Consider the following 19,756-nt stretch of genomic DNA (forward strand, 5'->3'; position numbering starts at 1 on the left):
ATTTTCTTATGTCAAAGGCATATTACTTGGAGGGAGAAACAGAAGCTGTAGGAATCTTAAGCAAGGAAGATATCAGTCTGCAGAGTTAAGTTTTAAATGCCAGCAGCCATAGCTGCAGCATACCTAAATAGTTTATTTGATAAAGGGATGGTTTAGCTGGAGCATCATTTCTCAGCACTTGGCTCAACAACAACAGAACATACAGAGAAAAACAGGTCAAAACAAAGACACAGTCAGGCCAACCAGTATATATTTTACCCAAAGCAACTGCTTTCAAAATTTACTGAGATCTTCTCTCTCCCATCACTTCTGCTCCTGAAGTTCATGTTTCTACTTGCATGTCCACAGACAGTAACTTACCAAATATCTGCATCTACATTGCTTTGATTTGCACTCCCTGCTCAGCAGCATCTTTTTCTCCCATTCCTGAGTTCCAAACCTAATACAATCAGCTCAGACAGTCAGCAGCACCACTTTCCAAATGCATTGCCAGGTTTCAGCACTCTCACATCTTCTCCCTTCTGTGATTACTCCAAGAGTGTCCCTCTTGATCTTTTCATCAAGGCTATATGTAAGCAGATTCTTTCTAAAGTTTCACTCTCTAAAACACAGATTCTTCCAGACTGCTAAAACTGTCGCCCAGGCTTATATCACCGTGCATCCCAATTACTGCAATGTTCTCCCTCAGCCTGGAAAACTATAATCTGTCATCTTTGGTATCCATTCAAAATGCTCCTGTGAAGTTTGTTTTCTGAGCCCATCATCTGCCTGTGTCATTTTTACCTATGCATCCATCCACTGGATATCCTTTCCCTACCTCACCAGTTATAGCTACTTGTTTTCATTTCCAAGAAACGTCAGTCTGATTCATTCCCCTTCAGCCCTCTCTGAGCTTCTCTTATGCTGTATCCAACAGCTCATTATGCTTGCCCTCTATGTCTGATTTGTTAAATACAAGAGTATTTGTTCTTATTTCTGTGCCATACTTCTCTGTAAACATTCCTGAATGAATAGTATGAAACAATTGAGAGTATTACATTCATTGTCTGAGTCCAAGATTAGAAGCACCAAGGTCCTGAATTAAAAATGCTGTAACAGTAAAGCTGGGTGAATAATTTACAGCATGGAATTTATTTAATGAATTTTGCTTAATTTTCTGTTTACCAAATGGTGAATTTGCTATTCAGAAGTGCTCACAAAATAATCTTTGCAAATTATTCTTGCCATATTGCTTAAAAATAAGCAAATTTGGAAACTGATCTGTTTTGATGTGTATATATAGGTCACATGATAAATTTCTGTAGCCTGGTTACAGGAGTATATCTTAGAGGCAGGCTGTGGGTACAAATACTGGTGATTACATATTGGTGTCACTGCCTGACAATAACTTCTAAAATTATAGTTGTTGTGGTGATCATTCCTAGCAATAAACTTAGCTTCCAGAATATCATCTGAAACAAATGAAAAAGATATAAACACATGAGCTACATTTATTTTAAAATGCAAATGCTTTTCCAAAAGAATAGTCATTATATTTTAAGCCTCATTCTCTAAGGAAAAGAAAAAGGGTTCATTGCCTGAGTTTTGCCTTTCTGTAATGCTCAGCTGAGTCGTTCTCACCTAACCCCACAGTAACTTTATTAGATTCTAGTTAAAAAACAAATGAAAAAAAAAAAAAGTACAGCTCCAAAACAGCCACAGTTCACACTGCCTTGCTCATGGACAGCCTGTGGACGGAAGCAGGGGACATGTAGGGAGGCTCAGAGGACATGGGGGAGAAGGGAGGTGGAGGAAAACCCAGGATGAAAGGATCTGAGAAAGAACTGGCTATATTAAGGCAGTAACAGGGAAGAATGGATGTTAGAGGTGTAAGACATCCTTCCATATAAAAATAAGTTTTGTTTATTCCTCTGCTATAGAATTACATGAGGGTTTAAACTTTTTGGTTTATTCATTTTCTGAATGCATAAGTCTTATTTCATGATTCTCAGCAGCCATCATCTTATTTCGCTGGTCAGGACAGTATTTCCATACAGTTAACATCTTTCTATCTAAAGTGGCACAAAACTAGGTGAAAGACAGAAAGCCATGGTCTAAATGATATAATTCATGACCTATGTATAAGATTCCTTCTTAGTGTTCTCACAGGACTCAGCCAACCTTCCTTCCAAACAGGTCATAGAGTTTTACAAACTTTATTTCCTATTCCCATGCAACCATAGTTTTCAACAAAGAATGTCCTGAATGCCTCAAAACAGCAAACTAAAATTAATCATCTGGGAAAACACTAACTACACCCATGTACCAGATACAGCATGTGAAACAAGGTCACTAGATATCACTCTGGACTGTGGGTCAGAAGTTCCTCAAGTCCCGTTCTCAGAGCTGTCCTGAGATCCAGTGCAGTAACATCAGATAAATACAAACCGAGACCAAACTCCCAATCTTTTCTGACTATGCCACCGTAACAATTTTCAAATGAGGGTTGGTACCTTCCACTGTAGTCCTTTGGTTTCTGAGCATTAGTAATACAAACCCCTAGCCCAGGAGCACAAAAATTATTTACAGTGTGATCTTTTACTTTGGTATGCTGTCCTACCAACCTGTATCTATACCATGCTCAGTTCTACCTGTGGTATGTATTGTAACCTTTCAGCCACAATTATTACTTAGGTGGGTAATTAATATTTTTTTATGCCTTTTGCAGCATATTAGAGGCTAAAAATCAAAGGAACAGCACTCTTGTGAAGACCTTTTCTCTATAGTCTATCAACAAATACTATGTGAAACAGCTTGGAAACTGGTGCTTTAGTTTGAAAGACTCAGACAGAAAGTCAAAATATAATTTTACACTTATAAAAAAAAAATTTCTCTGCTTTTCCTATCACAAAATTAAAGGTATTGCATATACAAAACATATTCTCTGTAGATTTCACATGATAATAACACAGATGATAACTGCATTTATTAAATTCTACCTCTCCTCTTTTTTCTCTCAGATACATACTGGATGCCAAATCCACTGAAGAGAAGGGAAGGTGATGAAGTCTGTACCAGGACGAACACATGAAATATCTCCTTTTCTGCAGAGCAGCAAAGGAGCATGACACCCCAGTGCCATGTCCCACTCATTCAATTTACTGTGAATGGACACGTGCTGTCCTCTTCCTGTTTTTCAGTGGAAGTTTAAATCTCTTCTAACACTTTCTTTTAGTGAATGCTCCACTCCTTATGGAAAATTTGAATTCTTTCAGGGGAATGATAAGTGCCTAAACCCTAAATCATTCAAGTTTCAGCTGAAACAGAAGTATTTGAGTGCCTTCCAGGAGCTGTAGCTTGGGCTAGGAACACCACTGTGCGCTTCATCACCCTTATGACACTTTGGCTGATGTGTCACCTAAAGGAAACCAGGCTATAATACAGGATGTGTATTTTCCTGTAGGGAATTGGGATTATGAGGCATATATTCCCATGGGGGAACCATGATGACAGCTCAGCATTGAAGCACTTGATTTTCAATGGGTTTATTTCAGGTTTTTTTTTTCAGGTGAAACAAAAATATTGCCTTTCCATTTTTATAGGGAAGGTCTGTAATTTAAGAAGATGGCTACTGGGATTTTTTTCTATCTTAGTTTCAACCAGATTTTGCTAATTTAGAACTTGAGCTATTACCTTGTAGATGTCCAGGAATCCACACTGATGGTCAAACCGCGTGTAGAGTTCGTTCAGCATGCTAATGACCTGCATGGGCGTGCACTGCGCACAGATGGCAGTGAAGCCAACAATGTCTGAGAAGAGCATGGTGACATCATCAAACTTCCTGGCCTGAACCTGCTGCCCCTGCCACAACTGCTGAGCCACTTCTTCAGGGAAAATAGAAATAAGGAGATCTACTGTTTTCTTTTTCTCCTCTTCCAGGGCTTGGTGTGTGCATTCTAGTGTTGCCTTCAGTTTATCCATTCGTTTTTTCAAGCCATCCTGGGCTTTTGCTTGCTCCCCAACCAATATGACATCACGAGTAGCATCATGGATAGGTATGTCTGAAAGATGGAGGCCTCGGCCCATCAGTTCATCCAGCTTGTCCACACAGGGGGAACCCAGAAATAAAATCGAATTTGATTCTGGCACATGAATCATTTGTCCTTTAACTTCCATCACCTGTAAAGTAAAAATAGATTTTAGAAATGGAAAAATTAGCTAATAGATGTGCATCCCCATTCTACTTTCCCCACCTTTCCTCTTCAGTTAAAATGATAAACATTAACTGTAACCTTTTATACAGAAGCCTCTTACACTCACCTATTCAAATAATGAGACTCACATAGTCTACTTACCAAGGTGAGTCAGAAAATAGCCTGTACTGACACAGAAGTACTCCCAAATCAGATGTTGGATTCTATTTCAACCCAATTAAATAAGAAAGCAACCACAGTAACATGCATTTCTCAGAATGGTGTGTAAATAATGCTTCTAGATTTTGCTCCTGGAATGTAGCTGTCCTTAAAAGCAAATTCCAGAGTAGCTCCTTGCCTGTTACTTAGCTGTAAATTATTAAAACCATAAGATTAAAGGGAAAGGACAACTATCTGAAAGCAGATCAGTGAAATGGTGAAGTAGCTTCTACTCTTTTTCAGCAAAACAGCTAATAAGTCAAATGTGGCCAGGTTATAGAAGAATCAAGAACAGACGTGAAAAGAACTCCATAAAATAATGAATGTCAGGGAAAGTGTACCAGTGCTCCTACTTCCTATCTGTCTTCTCATACATGCAGCAGAGTTGAAGGCCAACATTCTGTTAGAGTCTGCAGATTTCTTGGTGGTACAGATTAATGTAATTTGTATCTGCAGAATAGAAGAAGGAGCAGTAGGAAAACAGTAGCACGTGGTTCATTGCACTGGTTTATAGATTTTGCATTTGCCTGTTAAATGGCTACATGTTTTTGAGTGCCGTCCAGTGGCTGATACCAATGAGGCCCTGGCTTGTTACCTCTAGTTCTATGATGGCAGTCGAGCACAAAACAACCAGACTGAAATGGACATTGAAAACCAACTGTAATGATATATTTGACATTTGGGGCTACATAAATTGATTTTTATTAAATTATTCAGGTCATACAGAAGTAACTGTCAAATACTGCAAAGGGACACTTCTCACCTGAATATAGTATTAAAAAAGAAAAAAAATAAAAGAACAAACAAACAGAAAACTAAGATGAACATGTTTTGTTTAAGCAGAAATAATTAAATTGGATAAACTGAATCTCTTTGTAAACACAGCCTGCCATAGCCTCTGTCATGAAAAACAATCATCGTTAATGTTTTCATTCTAGGACTGCACAAAGATCTAAAACACCTGCAGCCCTTACCCCAAGGACCTCATAGTCAAAACAGGCACAACACACAAACCTTGTGCATCTAAGCACAGTGTTAGACACCATCATGCCTTAAAGCTTTATTTTTCTATTCCACAAAATCCACCAAAATAAAAAGGCTCCAGTCACCCTTTCTTTCACCATGTAGGCGTTCCCTCACTCTCACTTTATCATTTAAACCTTCTTCCATCCATAATCCTTCCAAGCATAATAGGAAAACCTCAATCAGAGAATCCAGAGGTATCTGTCATAATGATGTGATTTAAGTGCCCAGAGGCCTGGAAGTTCCTGCTTAGCTGATAGCTACCCCCACATGTACTTTCCATGTTTGGGGGAGATGTTGTGACGCTCCTATTTCCATTAGGGATTTCTTACATCAGATAATACGCTGTCATTGCAGATCCTACTGTCAACATGGGGACTGAGCCTATCCTGTCCCATGCCCCTCTGCCTCCATACGCCACCCTGCTAGCAACCTGACAGGTGTAACTTCTGATGTCAGCCTGGGAACTCAGCACATGAAAGTAAATGAAAGTAATTAAAATTGTCATTTTTCCTAATTTATGTTCCTACACAACTCTTAATATTTAGATTTCTAAGCCTTGTTTCCTCAGCTTCATTATGGGACAGCCATCTCTGTGAGAAAGCTAGTCAGCTACCTAGATGGGTAGATTTAATGCTCCAACACAAATTGTTCTTACTTTTTAAAACATATGGCTCCCTGCTCAAAACATAAGGGAAATAGGTGCCTTCTTCATGCATGCAGCCTCATGCTTTCAAAGGGCACATATGAAATTGTCTTAACTCTGAAGTACAAATTGCCAAATGTGAAATACATGGTAGGGCATTTCTAAATTCTCTTCTTATTTTGTTTCCCTTTGCCAGAGAGTTCTTCTGTTTTCTGTTCCTAGAAATTAATTAGTGTGCAAAATAAATGTATCTCATATTATCACTTCTCTCTTCCACCTCCAGATGAAAATAGGGTGTCAGCTCAGGAGGAGCAAGTGTGACCACAGACCCTGGCTGAGCCAGCTTGGCCTGGGGGTGGGCTGCTTGTCAGCAAGGCAAGGCACCTGGCTTGGAGCTGTGTTTCTTCTGTTAACCTGCCATGAGACTAGAAGAAAATTAATGCATCCCTCTGCACTCCTACTTTGCCTTTGTCAATTTGAAGTGCTAAACTCTTTCATGTGATCTCTGTCTGTGTGAATATATTGTGCCAGCCTTCCCCGGGTGGCTTCTCCCCAGGAAACACCGATCAAGTGAATAACATACTAAACAGGCACTCTGGAGTCCTCTGCTCTGCTTCTGGGTAACCCCAGGCAAATTATCAACTCTGAGTGCTTATTTGGCCTTTCATCACAGCAGGAACAACAATATTGACCATCCTATAACACACTTCAAGACTTATGTGTGAGAAGCAATAGAAGACACAGACACTCCTGTAAAATGCCTAAACTAATAATAACCTGTTCTGTGCAAGTGAGCCGAGCCTCTGCTTCAACAAGGTTGAGGGTTTCTAGAGCAATTTTAGAAACTTTTGAAAAGATATTCTCCATACACAACTGCTCAGTTTCCTGAAAGCATCAAGGTTCAGTACCATTCTGACTTTATCCTCTGAATATTATTATCATTTGCTCTGCATAACAGGAATTTTTGATGTTTCCTATCACTCCTTTTATCTTGTATTAGGGATTCTGATGTCCTGCTCTCTCTTGATGACTGAGGGTTTTGGTTTGTTGGGTTTTTTTTAGAAAATGGCCTGCTAGTCTCTTCAAGCTGCCAAATCAGGGAACTGGATAGCAGAAGCAAAGCTGCCCCAGCTTGCCTGCGGAGAAACACTCAGGTCTTGTGATGCATAACAGTAGAGAATAGCTAAGACTGCATCACTCTTCTCAGTTTTCTGAGATGATTCAGACTCCTTGTAGAGGACTTCAGTCTGCAACTATGATTCAGCACAACCTCCATCTCTTTTCTTTGGACCTCTTGCCTCTTATAACCTTCTCTGTATTTTAAAGTGTAACTGAATGAAATGGGGCATCAGATTTGCCTGAAGCTTGCCATAGCAAGTCACACTTCTGAGCATCTCCCCAGAGCTGGACTGCTTTACAGCTGGACTGTAAGCCTACAGGCAATCAGGATTACATCATCTATCTTACTTGCAAGCAGGGCAGGGAAAGATTAAAACATTTCTGTCATAAATTGTATTTCATTATTGCTACACTTCACTGCTTTCCTGTCTCTTTAATTATATTCTCACCAAATAAAATGAGAATAATTCCAGTTTTCAGAGGACATTCTCCTGATCTACAGGGCTCTAAGAGAACATTTTGAAATGAGCAATTACCCATATTTTATGGGATTATGTTGCTGTGAAATGATGGTCCAGCATAAGTAGCTCTAGGATGAAAAACAAAAAGACCTTTTGCTGAATTTTAATTTCACTGCATACCAACTGCAAAGAAAGGGGAGCAAACAGAAGAGGTGCTGCTTCTCAGGAACTCTTTCAGCCTCTCTCCTCAGAGATTCACCCAGGGTACATTGACAGACTCTAAAGCTGATCTTTGAGAACATGAGAGAGTCTCCTACTGTGCTGTACACCAACAGCTACTTCATTAGGTACAAAATATCCAAAGGTCTGCATGCTCTGGATGCATGTCACCCTAGGATTAAGTATGGATCAAAAGTTTATGAATCAAATGCCAATTCCGCTGCCCAGCCTTTAAGCAAAAGCATAGGGAAAAGCCTCATTTGTTGCACTGATGGAAGACAATACTTCTCTGTACAAAGACAGGCATTTTGGAATAGTGACTGAGAGAAGGTGTACACACCCTCTGCAAAATACTGAGGGAAATACAAGACAATAGTTTTGAGAAAGATTTGGGGGTTTAAAAAATATTTTTCTTCATCATTAGGCCAGGCCATGTATTCTGCAGCCCCTGCAATCCACAAATTTTAATGGAGCTTCTGCTTTGACTTTCATCAGTACGTAAGCCCTCCCAAACTGTGCTTATAGCCTTCATTTTTTAGTTTTTTTTTACTGGGAGTACATTAGGAAACTTACAGTGCTAGGCCACACTTTTGTAAACAGTTATGCATGTGTGCTTGACTTCTTACAATGGACAAATCAATGAGAATAAACAAGGCTACTTCTTTAACAGGCCCATAATTATCAGCTTATGATAAATCAACATGGACACCATCACTTCAAGGTACAAAAAAAAATAACATAAGCTCAGGAAAAAAAAAGCATCGCTGCACACTGAGGATGAGAATATAGGGTGATTTTTAAAAAGGTGGGACAGCTGCTAGCCTAGATTTTAAAGCAGCTGGATTCGTTTCTCTGAATGTGGATATCCTTCTCTGTAGGTTACATGGCAGTGTCTCAGAGACATTTACAGCAAGATATTCCAGAGTATTTGAGTGGTAAGGGGCTTAGGGGATTTTGTGAGCACTGGACAAGGCCACCTCCAGAAAGAAATATTATGACTCTGCTTGTCAAATTTACAGATGACACATCTTGAAGAGGTGGAAGTATGATGAAAGACACTTGAATTAAAAAATATCTTATATTGGAGAATGGGCTAAAAACAGGATTCAAAACAAGGGCAATGAATATGTTTAGGCAGAAATAGTCAAATGCAAAAAATACAGGCAAGACAACAGTTCCTAAGAAGATGGCCCAGCATCTACAGAGTGGAACAGATGAATGTAAGCCAAGAAGTCATGCTGTCATTAAGAAAGAAAATGCTATATAGTACTATGTAAACAAGAATGTAGTTTTCAAAATACAGGAAGTAAATTTTCTCCTCTGACCACCAGTGTTCAGGGCCCAGATGGATGAATCTGCTCTTGTTTGGTATAATAAAGAAAGAGGTGGATCAACTGGACAGAGTCTGGAGAAAAGCAATGAATGTGACGACAGGTCTAGAATATATGACCTAGAAAAAAAATTGAAAAAATCTGAAAGTTTACCCCAAAGAAGAAAAATCTTAGGGTGGGGATATGAAACTCTTCAAATACACTAAGAGCTGATGCAAAGACATCAGATTGTTCTACAAATCCAGTGGGAAAAGCTTTGCAGAAAAGGACCTGGGGTCCTGTCAGACACAAGTTGAACATGAGTTGGCAAGGTACTCTGGCGTCAAAGGCTAACGGTACTCTGGCTCCATTAGGACAAGTGCTGCAGCAGATCAAGCGAGGTGATCTCTCCCCTCTGCTCAGCACTGGTGAGGCCACACCTGGAGCGCTGTGTCCAGTTCTGGGCTACCCAGTACAAGAGAGACATGGACATGCTGGGGATGGGACTGGGGTATAACTCCTGTGAGGAAACATTGAGAGAGTTAGGACTGTTTAGCCTGGAGACGAGAAGGCTCAGGGGGACCTTATCAATTAATATAAACACCTGAAGGGAGGGTGCAAAGATGAAGGAGCCAGGCTCTTCTCAGTGGTGCCCAGTGACAGGACGAGAGACCACGGAAACAAATTGAAACACAGGAGGTTCCCTCTGAGCATCACAAAACACGATTTTTACTGAGGGCGACCAAGCACTGGCACAGTCTAGGAAGGTTATGGAGTCCCCATCCTTGGAGATATTCAAAAGCCATCTGGATGTGGTCCTGGGCAACCAGCTCTAGGTGGCTCTGCTTGAGCAGAGGGTTGAACCAGATGACTTCCAGAGGTCCTTTCCAACCTTTTCCATTCTGTGACTGTGAAATGAACCAGTAGTAAAAGGCTCAAACCAGAAAAAAAGTTTCAAGTACGATAGTCTTCTATTTATAGGGTCAGTGAGAATGGAAATATTAAGTGGTGAGCAGCTGGATTCTCCATTACTCAAGATTTGTGAGACCTGCCAAAGGTGATCAATCTTGCTGGGTAGCAGAGAGATGAACCAGTGACTTACCTAGGTAGAAACAGGAAGGAGAGGTAGGGGGTTATAATTTTGTCTTCAAACAAAAACTATACAACTTATTTCTGGGATAATTAATGTAGTGCAAGTGTGGATAGTGTGGAATTCTTTACTTCACTCAGTTTACAACTAAACTAGTCACTCCTCTTTTTACAGGCAGCAAAAGAAACAAAATAAAATTCATATGATTTATGCGAGACGTCTAAGTCAGGGTCAAATTAATTGTGGCCCACGTGTAGAAATATCTACAATTTTCTGTTGTAAAGGGAGCACAAGGCTTAGACATAGATGCCTATACCAGTCAGATGAGTCTACTTCCTATCAGAATAAACTTCCTTCATAGCAGTAAAGATATTCCTGTGTATTTAAAGACACTTTAATACCATTATAGAAGTGTAGTGAGGGAAGTACAAGTTCTCTATTGGTCTAACAGGTTTCTATTTTAAATGCTCCAAATCTTAATTCAATTTGTTAAACCAAAACTTGATATGCCTGTAAAGTTAATGCTGCTCTGTGGTTGGCTGACCACCGACACAGGCAGAACATGACTCTGACCTTAAACAAAGAAAAAGGAACAGCCATTACAACCTCTCCCATGCACCAGCTCTGCTTGTAGAGTGGGGTAAGTCAGAGCCAGCCAGCAAAACTAATTGTGGGGAAAGACTCATGCAAATAAGAAAAATTCACATTCAAATGAAGCCCTCATTCACTATCTGTAGACAAAAAAAAATCTAAATTCAATATAATAATCATAACAAAACACCAGCTTCCATTACACCTAGAATCATAGAGTGTCCTGAGTTGGAAGGGACCCACTAAGGATCACCAAGTCCAACTCCTGTCCCTGCACAGGACAACCCCAAAATTCACACCATGTCTCTGAGGGCGTTGTCCAAGTGCTTCTTGAATATTGTCAGGCTTGGTGCCGTGCCTGCCTCCCTGGGGAGCCTGTTCCAGTGTTCCACCACCCTCTGGGTGAAGAACCTTTTCCTAATATCCAACCTAAACCTCCCCTGGCACATCTTCCTGCCATTGCCTCAGCTCCTATCATTGGTCACCAGAGAGGACATTAGCGCCTGCCCCTCCTCCTCCCCTTGTAAGGAAGCTGTGGACCGCGATGAGGTCTGCCCTCAGTCTCCTCCTGGCTGAACAAACCAAGGGACTTGAGCTGCTCCTCACATAGCTACCCCTCTAAACCCTTCACCAACTTTGTGGCCCTCCTCTGGACACTCTCTAGTAGCTTTATGTCCTTAATGTACTGTGGCACCCAAAACTGGACACAGTACTCAAGGTGAGGCCACACCAGCACAGATTAGAGTGGGACAATCCCCTCCCTTGACCAGCTGCAATGCAGTGCTTGATGCACCCCAGGGCACAGCTGGACCTCTTGGCTGCCAGGGAACTCTGTTGGCTCATTTTCAACTTGCTGTCAACCAGAACCCCCAGGTCCATCTCTGCAGAGCTGCTCTCCAGCCTCTTGTTCCCCAGTCTGTATGTACAACCATGGTTGCTGTGCCCCAGGTGTAGAATGTGGCACTTGCCCTTGTTAAACTTCATAGGGTTGGTGACTGCCTAGCTCTCCAGCCTGTCCAGATCCCTCTGCAGGGCCTCTCTGCCCTTGGAGTGTCAACAGCTCCCCCAGACTTTGTCTCATCAGCAAACTTAATTAGTTTTCCTTCCAGTCCTGCATGCAAGTTATTAACAAAGAGATTAAAGAGTACTGGCCCCAAGATGGATCCCTGCAGAACCCTGCTACTGACCAGCTGCCAGCTCGATGTAACCCCATTTACTATAACCCTTTGAGCCCGACCCATCAGCCAATTGTTCACCCACTGCATTACGTGTTTATCCAGCTGTGTGCTGGACATTTTGTCCAGCAGGATACTGTGAGAGACAGTATTGAAAGATTTACTGGAATCCAAAACGGTTACATCGACTGGTTTCCCTTGGTCAACTAGGTGGGTAACCTTATCATAGAATAAAATTAAGTTTGTTAAACAGGACTTTCCCGTTGTGAACCCATCCTGGCTGGGACCAATGCCTGCATTGTCTTTCAGGTGTTTTTCAGTTACTCCCAGAATAATCTTCTCCATAATTTTGCCAGGCACAGAAGACTGATGGGCCTGTAGTTACCAGGGTCATCCCTGTTGCCCTTCTTGAAGACTGGGACAACATTTGCCAGCTTTCAGTCAACTGGGGCCTCTCCAGATTCCCAAGAGCATTGAAAAATCATTGAGAGATCTCACTATGGCCCTCAGATGAATCCCATCAGGCCCCATTGACTTATAGGGATCTAGCTGGAGCAGCAAGTCCTGTAAAGGTTCAGGGTTAATTAGGAGTTTATCATTCCCACAGTCATGGTTCTCTAGCACAGGGCTCTGGGGGTCCCTGAGCCCACCATTGGTGTTGAAGGCCAAGGCAAAGAAAGCATTAAACATCTCCGCCTTATCTACGTCCCTGCTTGTGAGGTGACCATTCTCATCAAGCAGTGAGCCAATGTTACTATTGGCCTGCCTTTTGCCATTAATGTATTTTAAAAAGTCCTTCTTATTCTCCCTCATGGTACTGGCCAGCTTCAGCTCTAATTGAGCAGTGGCAAACAGCATCCTTATAGTCCTCCCGTGTTGCCTGACCTTGCTTCCACTGGTCATATACTTTCTTTTCTCTCCTTATTTCTAGAAGAATATCCCTGGTCAGCCAAGGGATCTTGGTAAGTTGAAGTCCCCCATAAGGACAAGGGCAGATGACTTAGAGGCATCCTTTAGCTCCTTAAAGAATAACTCATCACCCATGTTTTACTGAAAACTCTAAGAGAAATATATATCATCTCCACAGAAATGAAAAAATATTTTTTCAGTTGATACCTAATGCAACTGAATAAACTATTCAGCGTTTACTCAGCACATCTCAGGATGTGCTCAGGTTCTTGCAAAGGTATAACTTAGCATTTGCTTACAAGTTTGGATTTCCAGCTCAATGCATTGTCAAAAGAACATCATTCCACACAGCAGCAAAGTGACTGTTACAAATTTCTGGTTATTTATAGAGATCCCTGGGGTGTTACATAATGTACAACAGTCTCCAGACCAAAGTGAGCAAATTTAATATAGTCTGTATTTTGTAGATACCTCTCAAACATAGAATGGCAGCATGAATGTTGCAGGAAACCCACCTTTAGGAAATCCAAAACTTTGGTGGGAATACATTCATGTTCTATAATGTAAAAAAGAGAGTGATAACGAGAGAACCATCCAAATCCTTCTGTTGTAAACTTGGACGTCTGAAGCTATTTCTTGATATAAAATGAATAAGAGTGTGGCAGATTAAAAGCAAACAAATTAGGGTTAGATAGGACCTTCTCCACATGAAGCATAGGTATGCATGGCAGCTCAAAGCATGGAGACATCTGTAAGTAAATGTGAAAGGTGAAGAGGTAAAGGAGATGGCTCTGTCCTTTTCACATTAGTCTGTCAAAGCAACTAGATAAACAAAAGGAAATGGTGTATTACACCTGAAAAGATCATGACTATTTACAGTTTCTCCTTTCTTGCTTCAAGACACAGAAATTGCTTTTAAGATTGTACTCTAGACTGCTCCTTGGATAAGCCCAAGATAAATCTAGCCCTGAGGCACAGAAGTCATGGGAAAATGATTCCTTTGAAAGAACACCTTCCTTTGCAAGGTACCAAATAGCTGTAACGCAACCCTATGTATGCCTGAGTCAGTTCCCCTCATGGATGCTCCCAAGCAGAGGAGTGGGTGAACTCAACATGGCAGACGGGCAGAGCAGCCTGACAATGTGCTGGTGCCAGGCTGCATGGAATGGACAGTTGCTAAAACAAAACGAAGAAACTCACCAGTATTCCAAGATAATTTCAAAATGCCTTTGAAAGTTGATGCTGAAATTAGATTGGATTTTTTGTCACTAATAAATACCTTCATATACTTAAAAAAGATCTGCCAGGATCCTGAAGGCACCATTGGCCTGACTGCCCCGACCCAGTCCCCCGAGGCTCCCCCCACCCTGCCCACGGCCCAGGACACCATGCCAGCCCCTGGGGCTGTCAGTCCCTGCCTCAGTGATGCTGCAGCAGCACTGACCTCCAGCCCTGCCCAGCCATAGACCCCGCTGAGCCGGGCCTAACCCCAGGCCCAAGGCCCAGCCCAGTCTTGGCCTGTCCCCATCCCCACGGAGGTTCCAATGCCCAGTGCTGGGGCTGCCCCCAGGCTGCCCCACTCCTGCCTTGGGCAATTGGGATAGGCCCAGGCCCTGCCCATCCACCCCAGGGACCCCCACAGCTCCTGGAACCCAGGGAGCCCTGGCCCCTGCTGTACCCTGACACCACCCCAGAAAAGATTTTACCTAAAATGTCTGTCAGAGTTCAAGGAGCATCTGGACAATACTCTTAGTCATATGGTATAGTTTTCAGTAGTCCCGTAAGAAGCAGGGAGTTCAATTCAATGATCCTTATGGGTCCCTTTCAACTTGAGGTATTCTATGATCCTATGATTCTATGTTTTTCCTTTCACTGCAAAATCTGTTTAATCCCTTAAGACTAATTCTACGTTGCATACACTTTGATTAGTTTGGTAGTTTTCTAGGTATCAATAATACGCCTCTCTGCTGCTTCATTAAAAGCTATGATAACTATGCAGATATACAGCTCTCCACCTTACTCCAACGCCAGAGTTACAAACTTACAGCACCAGTGTTAGAAAAATCTGTTTCTGTTGGTCAGGAGTGGAGCAGTGAAAGCAATTTTCTTGGAAATGCCTGTTTGTTTAGCCTAAGACCTTTCTCTCCAATGCTCTGATTAGATTGCTTCTGGTAACTGGGTGGACCTGGCCTGGCTTCTTCATGGGTGGTGTGGTTTAGAAACCAGGATTTCTGCTGTCAGACCAGTACACAGCGCCTGAAGTTATGGACTGTAGGAGGCCCATGCAACTTCTCAGTGAGTTTTATATTCTTGACATAAAGTTTAAAATGCACAGGAGGATTAACTGCTCTGAGAAGTTGCAGGTTCTGGGGACATTCCAGCTGATGGGATATTTCACCATTTTTTTTCATATAACTGAGTTAGCCAAAAGCCTTTTCAAAAAACTTCTGAAAACCAGAAGGCCTGCTGCTTGACAGGAACTGTGAGAACAGTGGTAGCAATAAACATTCTCCAAACAGGAGGTCCCCAAGCCACACACTTGTATTAATTGTGCATTTCAACCAAAGCAAAATGCATTTTCTGTATTTATGACCCCACCACAGCTGGATTACAACAAGTCAATCAAAGTGTAAGGGAAACTTCCCATATTTAATATTTTCTCTGTGTTTAATAAGACAAATGGAAGAGAATTACACTACTGGAAAGAAAATTTCCAATTAATGTATGTTAAACTACTTATTTTAAGTCTTTCCTGGGAAAAATAAATTCATTATTTTTGTTGCATTTTTCTTTCTATTCTAAAAAATGGATGAAGAATGAGAAAACAAGAATGTAGCATTTCAGAAAGTCATTAAAGCTCTCTGAAAAGTTGGTTCTTCAGTTCAAATGAATCTCCATTAGCCTGATAAGGCAGTGAGGGTGACACAAATGTGTGGTTTGCTAACTTCACAGAGATAAAAATTATGCTTGTTACAATTAAAGTACCTGACATCGTTATGCCAAATTAGTAGGTATAGACCCCAATACAATACTTTTCATGTCTTTTTCTGCACCTGCTTATATTTTAAGAACATTCACATGCATTGACTTTTATAATATCATTTATAATAGTCAATCCTTGACTTCAAAATGTTTCTTCTGTGCTCGACTCTTACATTGTACTTAGTCAAAAGAAAATCTTGTAAATCTTGTAGCAAAGTTATGAGTCTCATATTTTGCTTTTGTTGGGGTGGGGCAGAGGGAAGAAAGATCCTGTGAAGAAAATGAAACTGTGGTTTCAGTTCTTGATTCCTGGAGAGTATGTGACGAGCCCACAGCTCCTGTCCCAAAAGCAGATCTGAGGGTCTGTACCACAGCCTGGCCCCCAGCTGGATGGGTGTTCATGGGGTAAGTTCAACAGACATAACGGTGAATCTCTCACTCACTGCTGGCTTTAATGGTGCCCAGGCTGGTCCTTACTACGTTAGCCTTTACATGGACAGCTCTGAACATGCTGAATTACAAGAAGAAAATTCCACTTCGGAATAGAAGATAATGTACCATCATCAAGTACCTTTGTCTGCTCAACTGCATCTTTGAAACCTTGTCCCTCTTTTTCTTTTCTGGAAATTATCTTACAAAACAGCGTAATGACCAGCACCCAGAGCAAGGAAATGCTCAGCACATTCCACTAGACCCAACTTTACAAAAAGTCAAAGTATCTGCAGGGAGATCTTTTTATGATACAAGTCTAATTTAAATTACTAAGAATAATTTAAGATTGCCTTTAAATTACAACATTTGTTGTTTTAAATCAAACACACCATTTTATTTTTACCTTTTGTTTACATCAGAAAACCAGCATCAAAGATATTTCAATCTGTTCTGAATTATTTATAAAAAATTTTCAGAACAGTTGAGTTATGCAACACTAGTAGCTGATTAAAAGAAACTAAAGGTTGGGCTCAGTCCTTCTTATAACTTAAAATTCATCGTGTTCTATACATCTAGACCTTCCATTTTTGCGGGTTTTTTGGTGGTGCAGCTGCCATAAAGCAGTGTGCAGTCATGCCACAGGAAAAATTTACCAGGGGCTGAAATGCCGCTGGAGACCCTACTCTGAACAGGGCCCTTTTCTGCTGTATGTTGTGCAAACACACCAAATCACATCTTTGCTTTTCTACTGAGCTTACACTGCAACATTCTTGACTTAACACTCAGGATAATGACACAAGATCACCAAGACTATCTATCTGGTTAAAAATAAATGCCACATATATTCATGTGATCAAAACTCTAATTATCTCATGGCTGTAAAGACCTTTATAATTTACAAATATTATTTGTTAATTTGTTAAAGGCAGATTTTTTTTTTATTTCTATCAATGTCAACCAAACAAGATTACGGAGGAATGTGCCAGTACACTGAAGGCAGCGGAAAGGCTCCCGTTTTCCACAGTACTGTTACTTTTTGGATTAGTTCCTACTGTGTTCTTTGCAAGATTTGTGCAGGTGCACAAATCAGTCCTGCACCTAATCCCTCCACTAGCAGTATTCAGCTCCTAGCAAAAGCTTCTCATTTGAATATGATTCGTCCCAGCTGGCCGAGGTGACCTGCTAGCAGAAAGTACTCTTACTCATTCTGCGATATTTTTTGCTAAATATTTTTCCTTCCCAGATCCAGATTAGTTTGTTTCTTTGTGGAAACTGATTTTATCAAAATGCAATGAAATGGTTAAATGAGAATATATGTTTATTCATGAGAACAGCAGGCAATGAGCAGCAGAAGCAGCTTTCCCCTTTGATCTGTGCAGAACAGATATATATAGCAACCATTAGGAGATGTGACATTTCATCACCAACCTAGGTATCTTAAAATTCCTGTGATTAAAAGATCTCTTATCCCATGCACTAACTACCTTGCAAACATTTTTCTCCTTTAGGACTTATACGCTCCAACTCTTTCCCCATTTCATCTTAAGTATATAAATCTGCTCCAAATTTCTGCCAGAACAACACCAAGGAAACTTATTAGCTGTAGAGTCCTCTGTTGGTATTTTTACTTGGTTTTTCTCTTTATTACCCCGTATATCAAGTACTTTCGCAGCTTTGATAAAAGAGTCTGTCATTAGAATTTGATATCGAGATTAATCAATTCTGATCTCTTGGTGCAATATAAATTTTCAGAACACCAGGAGAAGAAATTTCTTCTTTTCCCAGTCCAGTCATTCTTAAGTTAGGTATAATTAGAAAGAGCCATTCTACCTCTCACTGAAGTAATTGTAAATATATCCAGCTGCTTTTAGTGGGAACTGTACCAGGCCTTTAAAATTAAGTTTTCTGTATTTTTCTTAAAAAGGTTGAATTTCTTTCAGTATGTTCAACACAATACATTACAGAATTAGGAGATCTTTCATCCATAACTTTTTATCAGCTACCATATTTGACATGTACCAGTAAAAGACAATCTTCATGTGGAGTCTCTTACAGGCCATGTTAAAGATCCGAATTTAGGAAGAATGTATTGGCCAATTTTAGTAGTCCCAGGTTAAGGGTGTCATTTTTAACAAATTCCACAATGTACTTATTTTACAACCCATCAAGAAATGAAAAGCAAACAAAAAGATTAAAATGTATTTAACTTAATTTTAAATAGAACATACATAAAGTGTGAGAGGGAACAGCCAGATAAAGTGAATATTCATATTTCTATATGCATTGAAGTATCTGTTTAGCTTCCATTTTCTTCACTGCAATTAATTCATTTTTTCCTTGAAGTGATAACAAAGGAAATGAAAATAATTAGGTAGAAGGTGGTATTTTAAAACCAAAACATTGTCTCTGTCGCCTTGATTATTCTAGCACAAATTGAAGGAAGCCATTAAAGCAAGTTGCTTCAGTGACCCAGGCTGACAACAACAGAAAAATATGACATTGTCCCAAGGTCTTAGATGCTCACCATTGCTGCCTAGGGGGTCACCAAATCCTGGAGGGAGGTTGGTGGGATGGGGAAAGTGTGAGTGTGGATGCAAATGAGAGGCCCAGCTGTTACAGCAGAGAAGGAAAAGGGAAGATATCAGTCTAAAAATGTTGAGAACTGCTACCTTAGGAAGCTCCCCACTCAGCTTGCAGATTTCTGTCCTCAGATACCTCAGAGGAGGTTTGCACAACTGCTCGGTATTTGCTGTGGGTAAGCAGACCATGAGCCAGCCCAGCCCCAGAAATCACAGGACTGCCCGAGCACAGTGCTCTGCCTCAGCTGAAACACCCTGCTGAGAAGCAGAAAATATTTGCTCAGGCACAGCATGATGTTAACACAGCTACCTTGCTTTTGGATCAGGGCCAGCTTACCCATGACAAGCTGAGAGACCAAGTGGAGCTAATGAAAAGCTGTCTGTACACACATCGACAGGATCAACTTCATCCAATTTATGGAAATACTGATCTGCAGCTAATATGGAGCTGTGAATTCCCTAAAGGACAGAGCACTTGATGAGCTGCCCAATTTTCAGCATTTTGACTCCCAAAAATCTTTGACTATTAAAGCCTTTAAGCATAAAATCTTGATTTCAAAATTCAGTTTTAAGAATACAATCTCGATGCCTTTCAAAATGTCATGCTTTGTATATCTGTTCCCCTTGGAAGAGTCAGAAGGATTTTCCTTCTCATTCATGACTGCTGAGTCCCCCGTACTATTGACTGGGAAGTTTTGAAAAAGTTCCTGGAGTATTTTGCTGTAAATATACAAAAACAACAACACCCCCCAAAACAAAACAAAACAAAACAAAACAAAAACATTATAAGACGATCCTTCTGAGGCTAAGTGCATGAAAAATCAGAAAG

General features: G+C 40.8%; 1 protein-coding gene across 1 annotated transcript in view; it reads right to left on the reverse strand.

The window, feature by feature from the left end:
* GUCY1A2 (guanylate cyclase 1 soluble subunit alpha 2) overlaps positions 1-19,756 on the reverse strand; it is a 166,510-nt gene that overhangs the window by 70,216 nt on the left and 76,538 nt on the right. The window contains exon 5 of the mRNA XM_075082227.1: positions 3,673-4,158. Coding sequence (XP_074938328.1) covers positions 3,673-4,158 — 486 coding nt within the window. The remainder of the gene's footprint in view (positions 1-3,672; positions 4,159-19,756) is intronic.

This window comes from Phalacrocorax aristotelis, chromosome 1, assembly GCF_949628215.1.
Source record: "Phalacrocorax aristotelis chromosome 1, bGulAri2.1, whole genome shotgun sequence".
In the NCBI taxonomy this organism is placed as follows: domain Eukaryota; kingdom Metazoa; phylum Chordata; class Aves; order Suliformes; family Phalacrocoracidae; genus Phalacrocorax; species Phalacrocorax aristotelis.